Below are 17,661 nucleotides of genomic sequence, written 5' to 3'. Positions count from 1 at the left end.
GGGGAAAATCATGGGAGTTAAACCCAGCCTGGACAGTGTGAAACTGGCCTGCTTGCTTGGAGTTCTTCCCACCTGGGCAGAGTCTCTCCTTCCACATCCTGGAAAGGCAATCCACAGGGCCCCCCACTCTGCCACCAGCTTCAAGGCCCTGCACAAGATTGTATAGCCAGCAGCATGGACAAACAGGCACAGCTGCCCAGTACACCATTGGGCCTACACCATTCTCCTGACTGTATTTGCAAGCGGGCAGACTCATAACCCCTGCAGAGTAGCCTGTACAATCACATACCCCCATCCCCCACTGGGCACCTGACACATTTCCCCACCAACAGTAACCTATGTACAAATTTGCAAAAATCACTAGGCTTCCAGCTTGTCTTCGCACTCCCCTGTGGGCTGGACCTGGGTGTAAGGCGCTCCCCTCTTTGCCAGGTCACCCATCTACCCCTTCATTGAGCCCCTCCTGTGACCTCTTGGGCTCTGGGGTGCTGGGTTTGAGCTCCACCACTCCAGCCTGACTCTTACAGCTTAATAGAGAAGAGAGACCAGAACACTCCAACAGGGGTGGGGGAACAAAGATATGCAATATTCTCTTCCTGTCGCTTTAAACTTCTGTGACCGTCTCTGTTACTCTGTGTCCTCCTCTGTGTCTGTTGCTAGTACCTAGAGTGACCCTTGTGGGTAGATGCCCTTTTTCCCTCCTTCCCCAGCTCTCTGTAGTGTGCCCTCTTATGCGGATGTCTGTCTCTAGCACGTTTTCCCTTTATATTGTCCTTGTACAGAGTTGCTTCATCATATTAATAATAATTAAAAACATGATTGTATGATGATGTGATTTTTTGAGAGAAAAAACTTTAAACTGGCTCCCTACACATGGTCTCTTCTGCCCAGAAAGAATGGGATCCCCAACCTCCTAGCTGTTCACCCACTTTATTTTCTCCAGCTCAGATGAATAATAAAAATAATAAACCTACAATAATAAAGGAAGAGTGGTTGCATGGGCAACAAAAATATACGAGCAACCAAGATCTGTTGATGAGCTGCCATCTCCAGTCCCAAGCAATTACCAGCAGAAAGAAAATTGAGGGATGGTAGATGAGTGGGGAGGAGAGTGATATCTGAGGAGTCACAGGGTTGTACAGATCATGTGGACAGCCTGGGGGAGGCTGATACTACCTGTGGGACCACAGAAACAAAGTCTGAGCTGCAGGAACTCCCAGGAGTGAAGCCAGGGTAGGAGATGGGATGGTGAGAGTGCCATGGGGTATAGGGCAGGGGCTGGTAGGTCCACACTTCAGCTGTATGTTTCTAGCTCTGTGGATTCACTGTGAGAGCACATCTGGGGCACTGTCAGATGACTGGACAGGGTACTAAAGACTGATTGAAGCCGGTGATATACGCTCCATCCCTGTCAGCCGTGGTCCCCTTCAGGTCATGCTAGAGAGGGGCTCTGGTCTGGGCCAGAGTCTAGTCCCAGCTGGGCCCACGAGTCCTCTGCACCTCTACCTCACTCCTTCCTTACGGATGAAGGGACACCCTCCCTCTGCCTCCACCACCCATGAGCCTCTGGTCCCCAGGTTTCCCTTTCTTACAGCCAGGCTCCAGTCACGAGTCTTCTCCACATTCCCCCTCCACCCTCCTAGGCCTGCTCCAGAATGGCAAGCGCCCCCACAAAGTTCAGCCTCCTGAGCCAGGCCTCCTACCCTGAAATCTTTCTTTCTCTTTCTCACCTCCTTTTCTTACTCCTGCAACTAGAAAAAGTACCAAATTCAGACCAAATCCCATCCTCCCTTTGCCCCAATCCCCTGCTGAGTGTGCATCTGAGGGGTTTAGGCAGAAAGGAGATCCCAAACTTTGGGGGTACTCATATAAAGGGCCCACAGAGTTTGGAGGGTGGGGGCTGGACAGCTTCTGGAAGCCTTGAGCTGGGTGGGGGGAGGGACTGGATTGCTGCCCTTAGGTCTAAATAAAGGGTGAGGGGGTGGGGGTCCTAAATCCAAAGAGACTACCCTCTTCTTAAGCCATATCTATACAGGAAGTTAACAGAGAAAGCATTTCTGGCTAAATAGGAAAGAAGGGAGGTCAGGAATTACTGACCTTCAACTTATTCCCTTGATTTATCCCCAGAGACAGTGCAGATCTGAGAGAAAAGTTTCCTTGTTATGTGTTGTCTATGCAGGCCCCGAGACTCAATAACTGGGGAAGCTGTCAGGGAAGAGAAAAACACTATAACCTCTTCCCAATGGCTAAATAACAAGTCCTTGGCTCTCCTGGACAAACAGAAGGTCATGGTTGGAGCTGCAACCTAAATAACCCAGGGTGCAGTTGAGCTCTGTATCTGGGCAAAGACTGCATCTATTTTGCAATTGTTTGTCTGGTTTAAGCCTTCAAACTACAATTTACTCCACTGATTTAAGACAAAGCATCCTGTGTCTGTAACTGGGTCTTGAGGGACAGGAAAAGGGGAGAGTTATCTGGATAACTCAGGTAAAAAATAATTTCACTGTTGTGTATGTGTAAGTTTATACCACTCAAATAAGTTGTGTATTGGGCCCTGATTATCACCCAGTTCTACTCCACTCTGCGCTGCCTAGACGCAGCTAGGGTATTTTAAGCCACTATCGAACGGAGGAACGCACGGGAGATGGGCCCGGCAGCCCTGGTTCTGCGGATGCTAATGCAGCCGGAAACTCGGCGAGATCGATGGCACAGACCCAGAGTCAAGCAGGGACCGCCGGCCCCATCTTCGAACAAAGCAAACCCCTGGGACCTTGGGTTCCGGACCGGCCAGAGCTTCCGCCCATCCTCCCTGCCGTTACTCGGAAAGTAGGAGAGGATTGTAGGCCCCCGACTCGTGTGAGAAACGCATACTGGAGCCCCCAGCCCTCTCTGTGCGGCGGGGACACGGAGGCGCCGAAGGTCCCAGCGTAATTAAGCGCGAGGTGGGCTGCAGGCCGAGGACCCCACCGCCGCGTATAAGCCGAGTGTTTGGCCCGACCGGCCACCCCTACAGTGTCTGCCTCCGTCGAGAAGGAGCTGCCGATTTTCCGCGGGGAAGCGTGCGTCTCAGGCCCGCCGCCACCGAAAGCCCTGTACCACGGCAGCCCGGCGCCGAGCTAGCGATCGCCGCTCCAAGAGAGACAAAGACCCGCCGGCCGCTGGTGGCCGACACGGGCGCCTTGGCCCTCGCTCCCCGCCCCGAGTCCGGAGCGCTCCGTGCCCCGGCCCGGCGGACAGGGCTCCGGGACTTCGGTCCAGTTCCCCGAGCGCCTGACCCGACCTCGGATCCGGGGCGCCCGGGATCCCAGAGAGGAAATACGGTGCGCCTCCCAGCCCCGGCCCCGCCGCCCCATGTAGCTGCCAGCCCAACCAACAGCGCCAGTCGCCGCCCGAGGGCCGCCGGCCCCCGCGAATGACGGGATGACCCCTGCTGGCCGGAGCCGCGGAGACCGCCAAGACCCGGACCCGCCCAGCTGATCAGCCCCGAGCCCCCAGCCCGGGGAGACGCTCCATGGGTTTGTGGGTGACCTCAAAGAGCAGCTTGAGTCCCAGACGCTGCCAGGCTGCGGGAACCAGGCCTTTCTCCCAAATGGCCTCCCTCTGCTGGGCACGCGACGTCCGCACGGCGGCGGCCGGCCCTCCTGCCGGGCTCCTTACCGCCGGCGGATCTGCCTCAGGCTCCTAAATAAAGCCTGTGCCGCCCCGCAGGAGCCTGGCATCCGAGGCTTGGAAGAAATCAAACACAGAGAACCTTTAGGCAGTGCGACCCAGCCTGTTGCCTGGGGGTGACTTCTCTCTGAGCGTGAGTCGCTTCGTTGGTACTCCGAGACAAGCCTTTGGTTTGTCAGTTTTCATGATATGGAGTGGAGAACTTCAAGGACCGGTCTGTGCGGATGGAACTCACTGGCAGTTCTTGCTAGAAAAGCTCCCTGTGAAAGATAGTCCACATTTGGAGCAGGGAAAAGATGTTCCACAAAATGTACGCCTGGACATACTGCCCACATAACCGACATATTGAAAGTCTAAAATGCACAGAGATCTATATTAGATGTACATTCTGGCAATGGAAAATATATTTCTCTAGAAAATATACAAATGTAGGCACTCATCTATTGTATGGGAAAGCCACCTCCTGAAAAAAAAATTACATATAGCATGTACATCCATCATATATAAAAATTCATTTACATGTATAAAAATTCATTTACAGTACAATCCTGCACCAATTTAGATACATGAGTATGTACACTGTAAAAGCCATATAAAATCAGTACATGGACAATGCATCCAGATAATAATTATAATACTAGATATTAATAGTATATCTTATTATTAATATATCCACATTTTAAAACTTCATGGAAAATATATCATGTTATTATATATACACAAAGTGCATACCAACTGAGTACATGAAAAATATATTCTGTGAATTACATTTGCATGCATGTTGTATGTGTACCAAATACATTGAAGTACATACTTTGGGTTCACATAGTATTGTATTTATAGTACACACTTCTCTGCCAATATTAAAAACAGTATCAGGAGGAAGCCCAAGCATTAGCAATGACATTCCCCATCAGCAGAAGCTCTTTTCTATCCTTCCGAACTTTCTATTATTTGTCTTTTCAAAACCCCCTCTACATCTACATGGATTATTTATATCAGTGGGCTCCTATCTCTGTTTAACTGTTGCCTCTCTTGTTTGAGGTCAGGGTCTATATTTTGAGCCCTAAGTCCTGTTTGCAGCAGGGTCTAACTGCACAATCGTGCCTGCATGGAATTAGCATTGTCTAATTACTTTATCCCTTCTATCTTGGCGTTTGTTCTTCTGGACCTACTGTAAATATCCAGGTACTCTGGTTTGCCAGAGGGCAGCAGCCAGGAGAGGTGTGTAACAGACAGGTTCTGAGTGTATGCTGGCCATACAAGGGCTCCTTGAAGGGTGAGAATTAACTTTTTAAAAATTTACTTTCAAAATTCAAGTCTAGGAAGCAGTATGAAGTAAAGACCGGACCTTTACTAATCCCATAGCAGCCCCACTCTGCCCAGCCAACCAGGAACAGGACTCTGGCCTGCCCAGCTTCTGGACTCCAGTTTCCAACCTCAATCTTGGCCAGGTCTATCCAAGCAACCAGGAAATTTTATCCCATAACCCAAGTTTTTCTCAACAAAACCCACTCCCAGTGCTTTTCTAGAGGCAGTAATAACTTAAAGCATTTTGGGGGGCTGAGCAAATTCTGATTTGGTCCCCTAAAAATTAGGTCCACTTGGGTCCTTCTTTAGTAGCTAAAAATCCGGGACTATCTGACACACACCTATGGAAAAATTCTTTGAGAGACCACACACTCACACCCAGCAGAGATATTGTTTATGAGTCAATGGGTTCCATGTAGATGCGGCCATATTTTACTGTCCAAAGGAATCAATTAATTAGTGCCTCCCTACTCCCCACACCCTCCGCTGCTTAGCTGAGCCTGCCTGAGCGGCGGAGATAGATGTACGTGGCCAGCTCGCCGGTCTTGTTAACAAGCCTCGTCATAAAGATGGAGATGATAAGAAGAGCAAGGAAGCCCTGGTGGCCGTGAGGGGGGACTTCGAGGGCCCAGCCCAAGGGTCTGTGGGGCAGCAGCAGGTCGGAGCCAGAGCGATGTAGGAACCAGAGCCGTGTAGCACCGAGGATCGAGGATCGAGGAGGTGGTCCGAGAGCGAGATCACCGAGGATCCGGTGTATCCAGGGATTTTCCCTTCTAGGGCTGAAAAGCTGTAACTCGAATAATTCCCTCTCCCCTCCCCTCTCCTTGAGTTTCCCCTTTTTAAAATCAAGCCTCAAATTTTTAAAAATTAGAAAAAAAATAAAGATACATAAACCTCTGTCCATGAGTGCCTGTCTTGCCCTCCACCACGTTTGTTCAGGAACCTGCCGCTTTCTCCTTTCCCCGCATTTCTCTGCGTGGTCCTTTTTCATCTCCGTCTGGCGCTCTCTTCCCTCCTTAGGCTCGCTCTCTGGCTTCAAGCTTGCTTTTTCTACCAAGTTGATACTGGCTCAGGCCCCAGTGAGCTTGTAAAAATAATAATACAGATACCCCTGCTTATCTCTCAGCAGAGTAAACACCCCTAGATAAGCCCAAAGGAAAACAAAAAACAAACAAAAACAGCAACAAAACATTCCCCTCCCCCCCCAAAAAAAAATCCCTGGATATAATTGCTGGTTTGGGTTGCAGCACTTAATTCTGTTTATTCTCACCAATGTGGATACTGAACAGACAGATATTGATATTAGTAGGCAGGGGGGAATTAATTTTACTTTTATAGTCATCTATTAAGAGCAGAGAGCGATCTGAATCTACTTTAACGGGACCAAAAGGGGGAGGTGGAGAGAGAGAAAGGGAGGGGGAGGGGAGAAATATGACTGAAGGCAAACAAAGATCTTCGCCTGAAGAAACAGTGTAACACTAGACAGAACTATGAAGTCTAGGAATGTAAGAACGCAGGCTCTCTCAGCTTCCCCCATTTGGAATTCCCTGTCCCTTGCACTTCCTGGTGAAATCTCAACCTGACTACCCAGCAGTATTCCAGGAAGGATTCAAGCAATTATCCGGATAATTGTAGGGGGAGAGAGAAAGCATTTCCTTTTGATGGTCTGATCCTCTTTGGTGTTTGTGCAGAGGGGGGTATAAGGAGAAAAGGAGGTGGTAGGGTCTCCCAGTATGACCCATCCCCTACAAGATGGCTACTCCTAAACCAAGGAGGTCCTTGGCGAGTTTACAGATTCTGAAACATACTCAAGAAAGGACAGTCTCACTTTCATTTTTCAGCATATTTCCTTGGCTTTACTTTGTCTGCATAGATCTGCCTCATCCAGTATTGTAATTATCACAAGTAAGAGAATAATATATAATTATAGGGGTGTCCATAATATCATTTATTTTATAGCCACACAAGATATGATTACAGTTAATGTTGGAGGCTTTGTTGGAGCCTGGGAGGCAACAAGAGGCAAAGCAGAGAGGCCTGAATAATCTATCTCTTTTCTATCTTTATGTGTGTGAGAATTTCCAAATCCTTATTTCTCTAAATTCCCTCCCCAAATGCCTTAAGTGAAATATCTAGGATTTTACAGGCTGAAAGCTCAGAGAAAGGCAAACAGCAATTTACTCCTTAAACCTTCCCCTAAGTCTCAAGAGCAGTGGTCTCTGCTCTCCCCATAACCCTCCCAAACAAGAGCTTCACCCTCAGTTCAAGACCCCTGGGGTCACAGAGACCTGGCAGGTGAGGCCAGTGACAGGAAGACAAAGTCCTCCAAGTTCACTGCCATCCTCAAGTGGGCACTGGGCCCAGAATGAAGCCCCTTTGATCCCAAACTTGCCTTCTTTCCTGGACCCTCTTCCTCAGGGATACCTGGATGGGGGCAGAAGCCAGGTGAGGGCCATGGAGGTCAGTGGGGGTGGGGATGGGAAAGTATTGAAAATATTATTTCCTGTTCCCGAGATTCAAAAGATCAGGAAAGAAGAGAGAATGAGATTGCATCAGAGAGGCCAGGAAAGAGAATCAGGGGAAGCCGTGAAACCAGAGACAAGAATCAAAAGAATGAGTGATAGGAAAGGGGGGGTGGGGTGGGGAGAGAAGAACAGCAGGGGAAAAAAAGGAAGGAAGGAGGTAAAAAAGAAAGGGTAGGAAAAGGGGAAGAAAAGGAGAGGAGGGGAAGGAAGAAGTGATGGGGGAAAGAAAAGGAGAGAGATTTGACAGAGAAAGAAAGGAAGCAGGGAGGCAGCGGCCAGGGTCGCCTGGGCGCTGCCTGGCAGCCTGCAGCGGTCTGGGTGGGCGGGGGGCGCCAAGACAAAGTGAAGGTCAAGTTAGCACCGTACCTTAAAAGGAAGGCGTCGGTCCTCCATTTCAGCCTTTCTTTCTGCCAGGACGTGGCCGTGGCATTTCTGGTTTTGTAAACACTGGAGTCTTAGGGGCCTTAAAGAAAAATAAAGACCCCCCTCCTTCCTTTATTGGGGGTGAGCTCGGCCGGCTGGGGGAAGCAGTGGACACAGAAGTCAACTAATGAAGACTCCGGGAAACTTTTCTCTCCTTTTCTCTCTGGCTCCGCTCCCGCCAGCTGGGGCCCCCTCCCCCTCCCTCCGTCCCTCCCTCCCTCTCCCCACCCCAGTGCCTTTTTCTCTCGGTATCTCTTCCTCTTCCATATCTCTCGCCACCGTCTGTAACTCTGGGCTCCGTTTCTCCACTCCCTCTTCCCAATACTGCAGACTCCTAAATCCCTTTCATTCTACCGCGAAGCGGAATGGGACGTAAGAACTGGAGAGAAAATTAGCCGTCACAAAGAAAAAAAAGTTCATTTACAGCTTAGATGTCTGACTATTCAGATTTCCTTCGAAAACAAGGCGGTACACTCGGTAAGGAGGAGGGGAAGTGAGGCAGCAAGAGTGGGGAGGGCTGATGAAGCAGGGGACTTGGATTTATTTATTTCTCACATCCAGAGGCGGAAAGGGGTGGGGGGAGAAAGGGGAAAGTGAGAGAGAGAAGCGGTTGAACCCGGCAACTAGCAAGGAAGGACGCTGCAGCGGCGGACCGGGAGCGAAGCGCAAGGACCCGGTGGCGCGGCGGCGATCCGCGAGCGCTGAGCCGGCTGAGCCTAGGCCTTGGGTACGGAGAGACAAGGGCATTCGATGTCTGTTGGTCTGAGAGGTGGGGGCGGCGGGGTGTGAAGGCAGGGATGGAAGGAGTCAGGCAGAGACAGGCGGAGTGAGGCGGCGCCGCAGCCGGCAGGCCGGAGGGAAAGCGAGTTCCGGAGCCGCCGCGGCGGCCCGGGCAGCGGGCAGCGGGCGGGCTCAGGGGAGAAAGGCGGCCAGAGAGAGGAGCCTGAAGTGGAATCCTTGGCCCGGTCCCTCCAGGGTACCAGAATAGCACTAGGAGAGCGGGGCAGAGAGAGAATATGGCGTGGAGGTGTCTGTGAAGGACGCACCTCTCCCTAGGACTCCTGTTTTTGCCTGCTCTGCGTCCACCTTGCCCTTTTTAGGCCTAATCATTGCTTATTACATGGGAAGTCTAATAGCCAAGGGAGGGAGGTCCTGATGGCAGGCTTCTGGTTAAACCTGATGCCCCACAAACCCCTTCTGGTTGTCACCTGCACCCTTCTTAACTGAAAAATCAGTGTCTGGGATCAGCCCCCTCCCACTTGACCTACCTGGTTGAGGGCACCTACGGGCTCTCTGGAGCCTGAAGTGGGGCCTGGGGCCCAGGTGGGAGCAGCCAGGAGCAGTGAGGGTGGTCGGGGAGCTCCCAGGCCTCCGCCGCCGCCGGCAGCCCTCCCACCCTGTGTTCTGATAATGAAAAACAAAGCGGGAGGATTTGATTATTTCTGCTGGTGTTAAAGGAGCCTGGCTTTCAAAAACAGCCTCTGACCCTGAGCTCTAAGGTGATAAGTGTCTCTCCTATGGACATTTAATCTGGGCAAACCTCCTACTGCCTGGGCTCTGGGGGCTGAGGAGGTGGCCAGGATAAGGACATTTGAAGCCAGGAAGTCCCAGGGAGGGGGCGGCAGGCCCTCTCTGGCACTCTCTAGAGTTCTGTGGAGAGTACTTTTAAAGGACAGAATGGACAGGGGAAGCCCTTTCTGAGGTTTCCCTCAGCCCAGGGAAAGGGAGCCCTAGGAAGGGAGGGAGTTTATTAGGAGCTGGGACTTTTCCCTAATGTGGGAAAGACAGAGATAGCCAGACCTTATCCTGCAAAGATGTATTTTGTGCCTGGCACAGAAAATTGGTAGCCACTGGGGAGACTAGGGACTGGCAGTGAGTGGAGCAGGGCCAGATGCTGTGGTGAAGGCAGAGACTGAGGTGTGATTTAGGGTGGGTGCAGGAATCTGAGGGAAAGGGACTGGAAAGGTATCACCCAAACCCTTTTTCTCTGAGAAGCTAAACACACACACACACACACACACACACACACACATACAATGGGCCCAAAATTGAAAAACACCAGATGATCTGCTTCGAAGAGACATAAACAGGCCAAGCGGATGCAGGTTAATAAAACCCGCAAAATCCCAGACAGGAACACTTAAAATGCCCCAGAAACAAAGCATACCGTGACAAATTCTCACCCAACACACAAGTACATGTACCAGAATGTTCCCAGGCACAGGCAGTCCTTCCCTATTTCCAGCTCGCACCCTGGGACACTCAGGTGAACCTGCCTAGCTCCAAAGGCACTTGCACATTTGCGTCCCCTGCTAAACCTACCCACCAGGAGCCCCTATTGGGCAGGGGGGCTGCACACACATCCCACATAGTCAGGCCTGAGTCTCCTGAGCCTCAATAATGCATGATCCATACCCGGAGATAAAAGTCTAGACAATAGATGGCTGTTTATGACAACAAGGCTCTCCAAGTTTGGGGCTAGGCGATAAATCTCTGGCAAATCTTCCTGTAACTCAACTTCTGGCTGTAGTGACGGAAGAACCACGGAGACTGCTGAAAGGGGAGCAGCAAAATGGGAGATACTTCGAATCTAGAGCAGAAGGCGACTTCCAGGCTCGGTCAAGGGAATGCAAGCGGCCACACTCAGCCCCCATGGCAGGTCCACAGTGTGGAAGCTTTTGGATCAGGCTTCAGAACACAGGCGAGTCAGGCTTCCTGGCTCCTGAAATCAGGGAGAAATGGTAGGACCTGGAGGCTGGGACAGACCGTCAAACCATTCTTGCTGTAGGCAAAGGGTCTTTTTTGTGGGTGACCCAAATCTTCTTGCTACGTGTCACCTGAATTTTTTCACCCCACGCCTTCTCTCTCTCTCCCCCTTTCCTTTTTGGATTGATGGGCTGTACCCTTTTGCATTTTCTACCCAGGCGTCTGATTACAAGTAAAGAGCCACTGAAGTTGATCTCATAAAAATGCCGCGAGCTCACTTTGATCTGCGCGGACTGGGTCCGAGCCTAAGTAGGCGCTAAAGCCGGGGAATGGCGGCTCTGGCCAACCCGGCCTCCGCTCCGCCGCGAGGTCGGAGATCCCGGTGGCGGGGTGGCCGGGCAGGGCAATCCTGCTCAGAAAAGGCATTTTGTGTGTGTGTGCTGCTGCAGCTGAATTTGGAGACCAAGGTCCAGTCGTTGTGACTCCGTTTCCAGACTGCTTTAAAGACATTTCCTTCATTTTAGAGCATTTGGTGAGGGGGCCAGTGAAACTGGCTCGTAAAATGGGACTTTTATGGGGAAAAATGGGGTCGCATTGCTAGCCTCCAAGGACAATCCCTCCGCGGAGGAAAGAGGGTGGGGCTGCGGGGACCGAGGGGCTGCCCTTTTCCCTCCCCTCATCCTCTCCCGAGGCCAGGGGAACCTCGGAGCAGCGTGTCCTCTTAGGTGACCTGAGTTAGGACCTTGGCTTGGGTTGAGGAGAGATGAGGATTGGGAACTGACAGTCCCTTTCCTTTCTAGTTCCCTGGCTGGAGGTGTGAGGTGTCTAGGGGTGCAGGATAAACCACTGGCCTGAAAATCCCCAAGCACACTAAAAGGATTATTAAAATCAGTGGCATTGCTCTAACGGAGAGAGCTGTGCCCAAAAGGATGCAACCGTTGCCTGCCCTGCAGCGTCAGACCCGAGGAGGGAGTCCATGTGCTGATTGCTTATCTTTTTATTGACTCTACAGAGACTGATCTTACAGGCTTGAGAGCCCTAAGGGGCCCCTTGCTCCAACCTGAGGTTTCCTCCCAGTTCTTGATCTGTTGGAGTTGGGCCCCTTTCCCCACCACAATCCACTCTCTCCTGAGCCTCAGCTCAGGATGGACAAGCTGCAGGGGGGCCCAGTACTGGGTGGGGGGGTGCTGCGCTAGGTTCCGAAGATACTGCCCCTTTCTGAAGGCGCTTCTGGTGTCTGCGTGTGGAAGGGAAGGGTGCTAGTATCTGTCGCAGCCCTGGCCAGAGTACCGAGGCAGCTACCCAGACCGCAGCTGCCCGCTAGCCGCCATGCAGGCAGACAGTGCTGACTGAGGCCACCCAGAGCCTCAGTGGGGCTGGCAGGATGGCCCTGCTGAGGAGGATTTCAGTGAAATCTGTGTCTCCAGTAGGAGAGGCTATAGGCACCCATGAGATGAGGGGAAAGCCAGCCACCTCCACTCTGAGGAGTGAGGCTGCCCAAGGCTCTTGAGAAGCGATCTGGGGTCTCACTTCAGGGAAAGCACTGATGCCCAGCGATGCAGGCTGGGGCAGGTGGCTAGCCTATGCTTCAGGGTGGCCTGGACTTAGGACTGGGCAGGGAGGCCACTGCCCCATGCCTTGGGCACTTTTGCTCACCAGTATCTTCCTGACTTCAGCCACCACGGCCTTCTCTCCTTGACCCCAGTAGCAACCTCCTGTTTTGGGGACCTTTTTCTAAGCTGTTGAAAAATTAAAAGTCAGACCAAAACTAGAAAAAAAACATTTTTTTGAACTTTGTGCCTTACTTTTAGGGAGACGAATATTAATGTTCAGAAACCTCTGTTGGAAAACCTCACAGTTTCCTGAACATCAACTCCTTTGACATTCTTTCTTGCTTTTCTTTTTGTTTCAAGGAAATCGAGCCGCCAGCAGCTCCTTGCAGCCGCCTGGCTCACTTTTATGGTGGCCCTGGAATAAACTTTGGTGGTCAAATTCAAGTGCTCAGGCCCACAGCTGTCTCCTCACAGGAAGTGCACCCCCTCCCCACTGTCGGCCCTGGCGGTGCCTGGGGGCTTGGGCCCCGCAGAGCCCTGGAGGCCAGGATGGGGGAGGAAGCACGGCCCTGGGGGGAAGTGGGGAAAGCCCCGGCTGAGACTGAGCCGTCATCCACACCTCTGCAAGGGTACCTCTCACCTCCTTCTTGCCAGTTCCTATCACTGTTTGGGGAGCATTTTGCCTCCAATAAATTCGAGTTTAATGAGGAGAGCACGAACCCCATAAAAGCCATAGCCCATAGTTCCCCATCATTATAATTAAAAACGCTGGCCCCAGTTCACCCTATAAAAAGGAGTAGAGGAAAGAGGAAAAGCAACATTTTTTTTTTTTTGCAGCTTACTCTTTAGCAAAACTCCAGTCTAGCTCCTCTTTGCCCTTAGTTAAGATCTGGCCAGAACTAAAGGAGGGCTGAGGAAGCAGTTCCCAGCCAAGAATGGGTAAAGGGAAGCCAGAGGCCTACCCTTGGGTATGCCAGAGCCACTCCAGGAACAGGACCCATGGTTAAGGCTGTCCCAACCCAGGTGTTGCACTAAAGTGGTCTTGAGGAGGCAGGAGGGTTGGAAAAGAATGACTTTGCAGGGGTTGTATCTAGAGTCAAGGTATCTTTTTTTTTGTATCTTCCCTGTCTGGTATTGGGGCCTCTGTAACTCGTCAAGAAAAATCAAATACAAATAATATTTTTTAAGTGGAAACCAAGTTTAACCATGAGTTAGGGGTTAAAAGAGGGTTTGGGCCATTTCTGGCTTTTCCTAAGAGTGCATGGACTAAGTCCGTGGGGGCTTCAGTTCATCCCTCCTCTGACCCTCGGGCCCGAACAGAATAGATCATACTCTGCTGGCTCCTCTTTAGATGCACGGTTGATTTCTGCTCGTGGACGGTTGCTCTGGTACCCAGTCCAGAACCCATCAATAAACCGATTTTCAACTATCCAGATGTGTCCTGTGGTGCCCAGAGGGAAGGGAGGCAGGCAAGGGAGGGCAGAACCACTGAGCCCACCCCTTGGGTCACAGCCATCTAGGAGGCTGGTAGATGTGGAGGAGGGCAGGGCAGGGCTGAGAAACAGCAAAGAGGCACCCACCGAGGTCTGGCTGCAACCCCTGGGGAGGGAGGAGTGGGGCTGGGGGTTTCCATTAGGGAGTGGCCCCTGGCCCTGCGCAGCCCGCCAGGGTCCTCAGTTCCCTTCCACTGCCCTGCTGGTCTGTCCCAGAGATCTATACTGTCCACCCAAATCATTCAAGAATATCAACCCCAAACCCAGATCCCCCATCATATCCTACCTAGACCCAACACTGGGCTTCTTTACTGCGCAGAAGCTGACACTGAGCACCCAATCCAAAGGGGCCCCAACAGAGAATACGCCCAAGACTCTCATTGCAACCTTTTTCTTGGAGGTTGAAATTTTAAAAGCCACTGTGGATGCAGCTTTCTGTGCATTGATTGACAATAAAGGCAGGCATGAAATATTCACCCAGGGCCACTCTCTCATACTAAATATTTAACACAACATTAGAGAAGGTTTTTCCCAGACTTCGCCAGGCACCGGCTGGGCGGCTGGCTCACTGCTTACCACTGTTTATGACTAATCTGAGTCCCTAGCCGGCGGCAGCACAGCAAGCCAGACAAAGTTGGGACACTGGCTGTTTGCTGGGCCGCCTCACCTTTGGGAAACTTCAGATACCCTTCCAGGGAGTCCCTCCAGAGGGGAAAGCAAGTCTGGATAACCAGCCCTGGCTAGGAAAAGAATCGACTTCTTCAAACTCTTGTAAACAGGCACTGACTCTCTTCGGGTTGGTGGGGTAAGATCCCTGGGAGTTGAGGGGAAAGATTCACGTCTATGGAGGAATCAGGCAGCGGAGAAAGAGGTCCTCATCCCCACCTCTGTCTTGGGCTGATCACAGGGAGAAGGCAAGACCCCCATACGTGAGAACCCTCCTCCTTCTCCCAATCCTGGGGAAAAAAAAAAAGAGCAGCAGCTAGAAAAAAATACAATTACCCCCTCCTAGCCACCGCCCCCGCCCATCCCACCGCCCACCCCACCCCAACCCTCTCTCTCTCCTCCTTTGCTCGCTCTGTGGAATGGAGAGGAGGGGAGTGTCAAGAGCAAAACGAATACAAATCTGCAATTGATTTTCATAATGTTTCTGCGGTGTTTGCAAACCAATCGCCTGAACGTCCCCATCTTACCTAAGAGAGAACCCCTCCTACGACTGCGAAGTGCTCCGAACTGATATATGACAATATCTACTTTGGATCACGTGCTCGGGGAGAGAGACTAAGACGGATAACGCGTCATCTCGCCTTCCCAAATTTTCCCCCCTCGCTAGACCTGGTCCAAAACCTCCATCTGGAGCCGGCAGAAGAGAACGATGTTTAACTCGGTCAACCTGGGCAACTTCTGCTCGCCGTCGCGCAAGGAGAGGGGCGCCGATTTCGGCGAGCGAGGGAGCTGCGCCTCCAACCTCTATCTGCCCAGTTGCACTTACTACGTGCCCGAGTTCTCCACGGTCTCCTCCTTCCTGCCCCAGGCCCCCTCTCGTCAGATCTCCTATCCCTACCCGGCCCAAGTGCCCCCGGTCCGAGAGGTCTCCTACGGCCTGGAGCCCTCCGGCAAGTGGCACCCCCGGAACAGCTACTCCTCCTGCTATGCGGCGGCCGACGAGCTCATGCACCGGGAGTGCCTGCCTCCTTCCACCGTCACCGAGATCCTCATGAAAAACGAAGGCTCCTACGGCGGCCACCACCACCCCAGCGCCCCGCACGCCGCCCCCGCCGGCTTCTACTCCTCAGTCAACAAGAACAGCGTCCTGCCCCAAGCCTTTGACCGCTTCTTCGACAACGCCTACTGCGGCGGCGGCGACCCGCCCGCCGAGCCCCCCTGCCCGGGCAAGGGTGAGGCCAAAGGGGAGCCTGAGGCGCCCCCGGCCTCGGGACTGGCGTCCCGGGCTGAGGCGGGGGCCGAGGCCGAGGCCGAGGAGGAGAACACGAATCCCAGCTCGTCCGGTTCAGCCCACTCGGCGGCCAAGGAGCCGGCCAAGGGAGCCGCCCCCAGTAGGTAGCAGCGGCCGGGAAACAGGCGGGCAGGAGGGAGGGAGCTAGGGAGGGAGGGCGAGCGAGGGTAGGGGGGAGGCGAGGGGAGCGGGGACGGCCTCGTGTTTTGGGTCAGTCCAATTTTATGTGGAGTTTTATAAGCATTCAAAGGATTTTATTATAACCTACAAAGCCCTCTCTCCCAACGACTCGACTTTTTACGATGGAGAAGGGGTGGGGAGGGAGGGAAAAGGGCCCTTTGGAAAAACCGGGTGAACCCCCCTCTCCGTTATCTCCTTCGGTCTGTGAAAATTTTAAAAGCGCCACCATCGCGGGCAATATTAACTTTGATCGTGAACTTAGAGGAGCATTTAAGGAAGGATGGGGAGCCCGGCGGCCGGGGTTGGGGGTGGGAGGGAGGGGAGGGGTGGAGGGGGAGAAAGGGGAGGGCAAGGGAAAGACAGGGAGAAACTCCGAGAGGGGGAGTGGTGGAGGCGAGAGGCAATGGAGCAGAGCGGGAGCGCGGGGAGTCCAGCCAGGGCCGCTCTGCTTCTTTAAAAAAAAAAACAAAACTATTTTTTGAAATGTTCAAACTCTGTGTTGGCGGGTCCCTGAGCAGGCCCCGGAGCGACCCGAGGGTCAGCGGCGACAGGGGGTGGGGGCGAGGCGGGCTCAGGGCTCCCCTCTGCTCCAGGCCTGGGGCTTGGCGTCTCCCTGCGGCCCGCGGCCTCTGCGCCGGCCTGGCCCGGCCGCGGGGAAGGAGCGGCCCGCCGGGCGTCCTGGGGCGCCTGGGCCCCCGGAAGCGGCTCTCGGGTGTCTCTGCTGCCTGCTCTCTTGCTTCCTCCCCGCCTCCCAGTGACTCTCGCCGGATCGCACTTCTTTGCGCCTGTTCTCCGCGGTCCCCCCACATTTCTGGGGGTGGGGAGTGAGGGTGGGTTTTCAGAGCCACCCGGAGGGCAGAGGAGCGCGGCTGAGCGGGCGGGGGGCCTTGGGGACGCACTTGGCCGAGGCTGGCGCGCATCTCCCGCAGACCCCGCCACAGCCACGGCCCTCGCCGGAGGGGAGGGGGCACGGGCCCCCGCGGTGGCCCGGGACGGGGGACGCGCTTGCCGCCCAAGCAGGGGGGTCGCGGCTCGGCCCAGCGCCGCGCCCGCGGGAGGAGAGCCGGCCGGCCTGGCGGGAGGGCTGCCCGGCGGTGGGGCCGGCAGAGGGGCCCGCCGGCCGCTCCGGGGGGCTGGGGTCGCCCGGGTCTCACGTGTCTCTCTCCCCCTCTCCTCGCACTTGCCCCCTCCCCTCCCCTCCAGACGCCCCCCGCACCCGCAAGAAGCGCTGCCCTTATTCGAAATTCCAGATCCGGGAACTGGAGCGAGAGTTTTTCTTCAACGTGTATATCAACAAAGAGAAGCGGCTGCAGCTGTCTCGGATGCTGAACCTGACGGACCGACAAGTGAAAATTTGGTTTCAGAACAGAAGGATGAAAGAAAAAAAACTAAGCAGAGACCGGCTGCAGTATTTCTCGGGAAATCCTCTGCTGTAACCGCAGACTGGGCCCTTTTGAGGGGAGGGGGGAAAGGGGGAAATTATTTTATTTTATTTTTATTTTTTATTTTCTAACTCGCCTATTTTCCGCGGGTGGAAAACTGGACTGTGGCCAGGGCTGGCCCCCACTGCCGTTTTCCGCACGTCTTTCTGGACAACCTCCTTCACCTTGGTCTGACTCCATGTGGGACAGGGACAGGGCCTGGAATGGGGGGTGAAGGAAAGTGTCTGACCCACGGCGAGTGGACACCGTTGGCGCCGAGGCCAAGACTCTTTATTTAAAAGAAAACACACCTCGCGACCATGTCTTGCTGCTCGGATTGGGTGGGGGAGGGGCGAGAGTCGTGGGCGCCTGAACTGAACAATCCTTGAACTAAAAGCCTTCCCTTGCCTAAGTGACAACATC

At 53.4% G+C, this 17,661-nt stretch overlaps 1 protein-coding gene across 1 annotated transcript; it reads left to right on the top strand.

Annotated features, from left to right (window-relative positions):
* Positions 1–15,055: 15,055 nt before the first annotated feature.
* HOXC11 (homeobox C11) lies at positions 15,056–17,253 on the top strand. The gene is made up of 2 exons (XM_068972009.1): positions 15,056–15,737; positions 17,021–17,253. Exons 1-2 carry the CDS (start codon positions 15,056–15,058, stop codon positions 17,251–17,253), a joined length of 915 nt encoding a protein of 304 aa, XP_068828110.1.
* Positions 17,254–17,661: the final 408 nt, after the last annotated feature.

The sequence above is a fragment of the Capricornis sumatraensis genome, chromosome 4 (genome assembly GCF_032405125.1).
Source record: "Capricornis sumatraensis isolate serow.1 chromosome 4, serow.2, whole genome shotgun sequence".
NCBI lineage: Eukaryota > Metazoa > Chordata > Mammalia > Artiodactyla > Bovidae > Capricornis > Capricornis sumatraensis.
Note: the sequence above shows the minus strand (reverse complement) of the source record. Positions and strands in the feature narration are given on the sequence as shown.

What these genes read in the sequence shown, in the direction of transcription:
- HOXC11 (XM_068972009.1), top strand. Translation starts at nt 15,056, where the DNA reads ATGTTTAACTCGGTCAACCTGGGCAACTTCTGCTCGCCGTCGCGCAAG. An exon ending in GGCCAAGGGAGCCGCCCCCA is followed by an intron (nt 15,738 to 17,020) that starts GTAGGTAGCAGC and finishes CCTCCCCTCCAG; the next exon opens with ACGCCCCCCGCACCCGCAAG.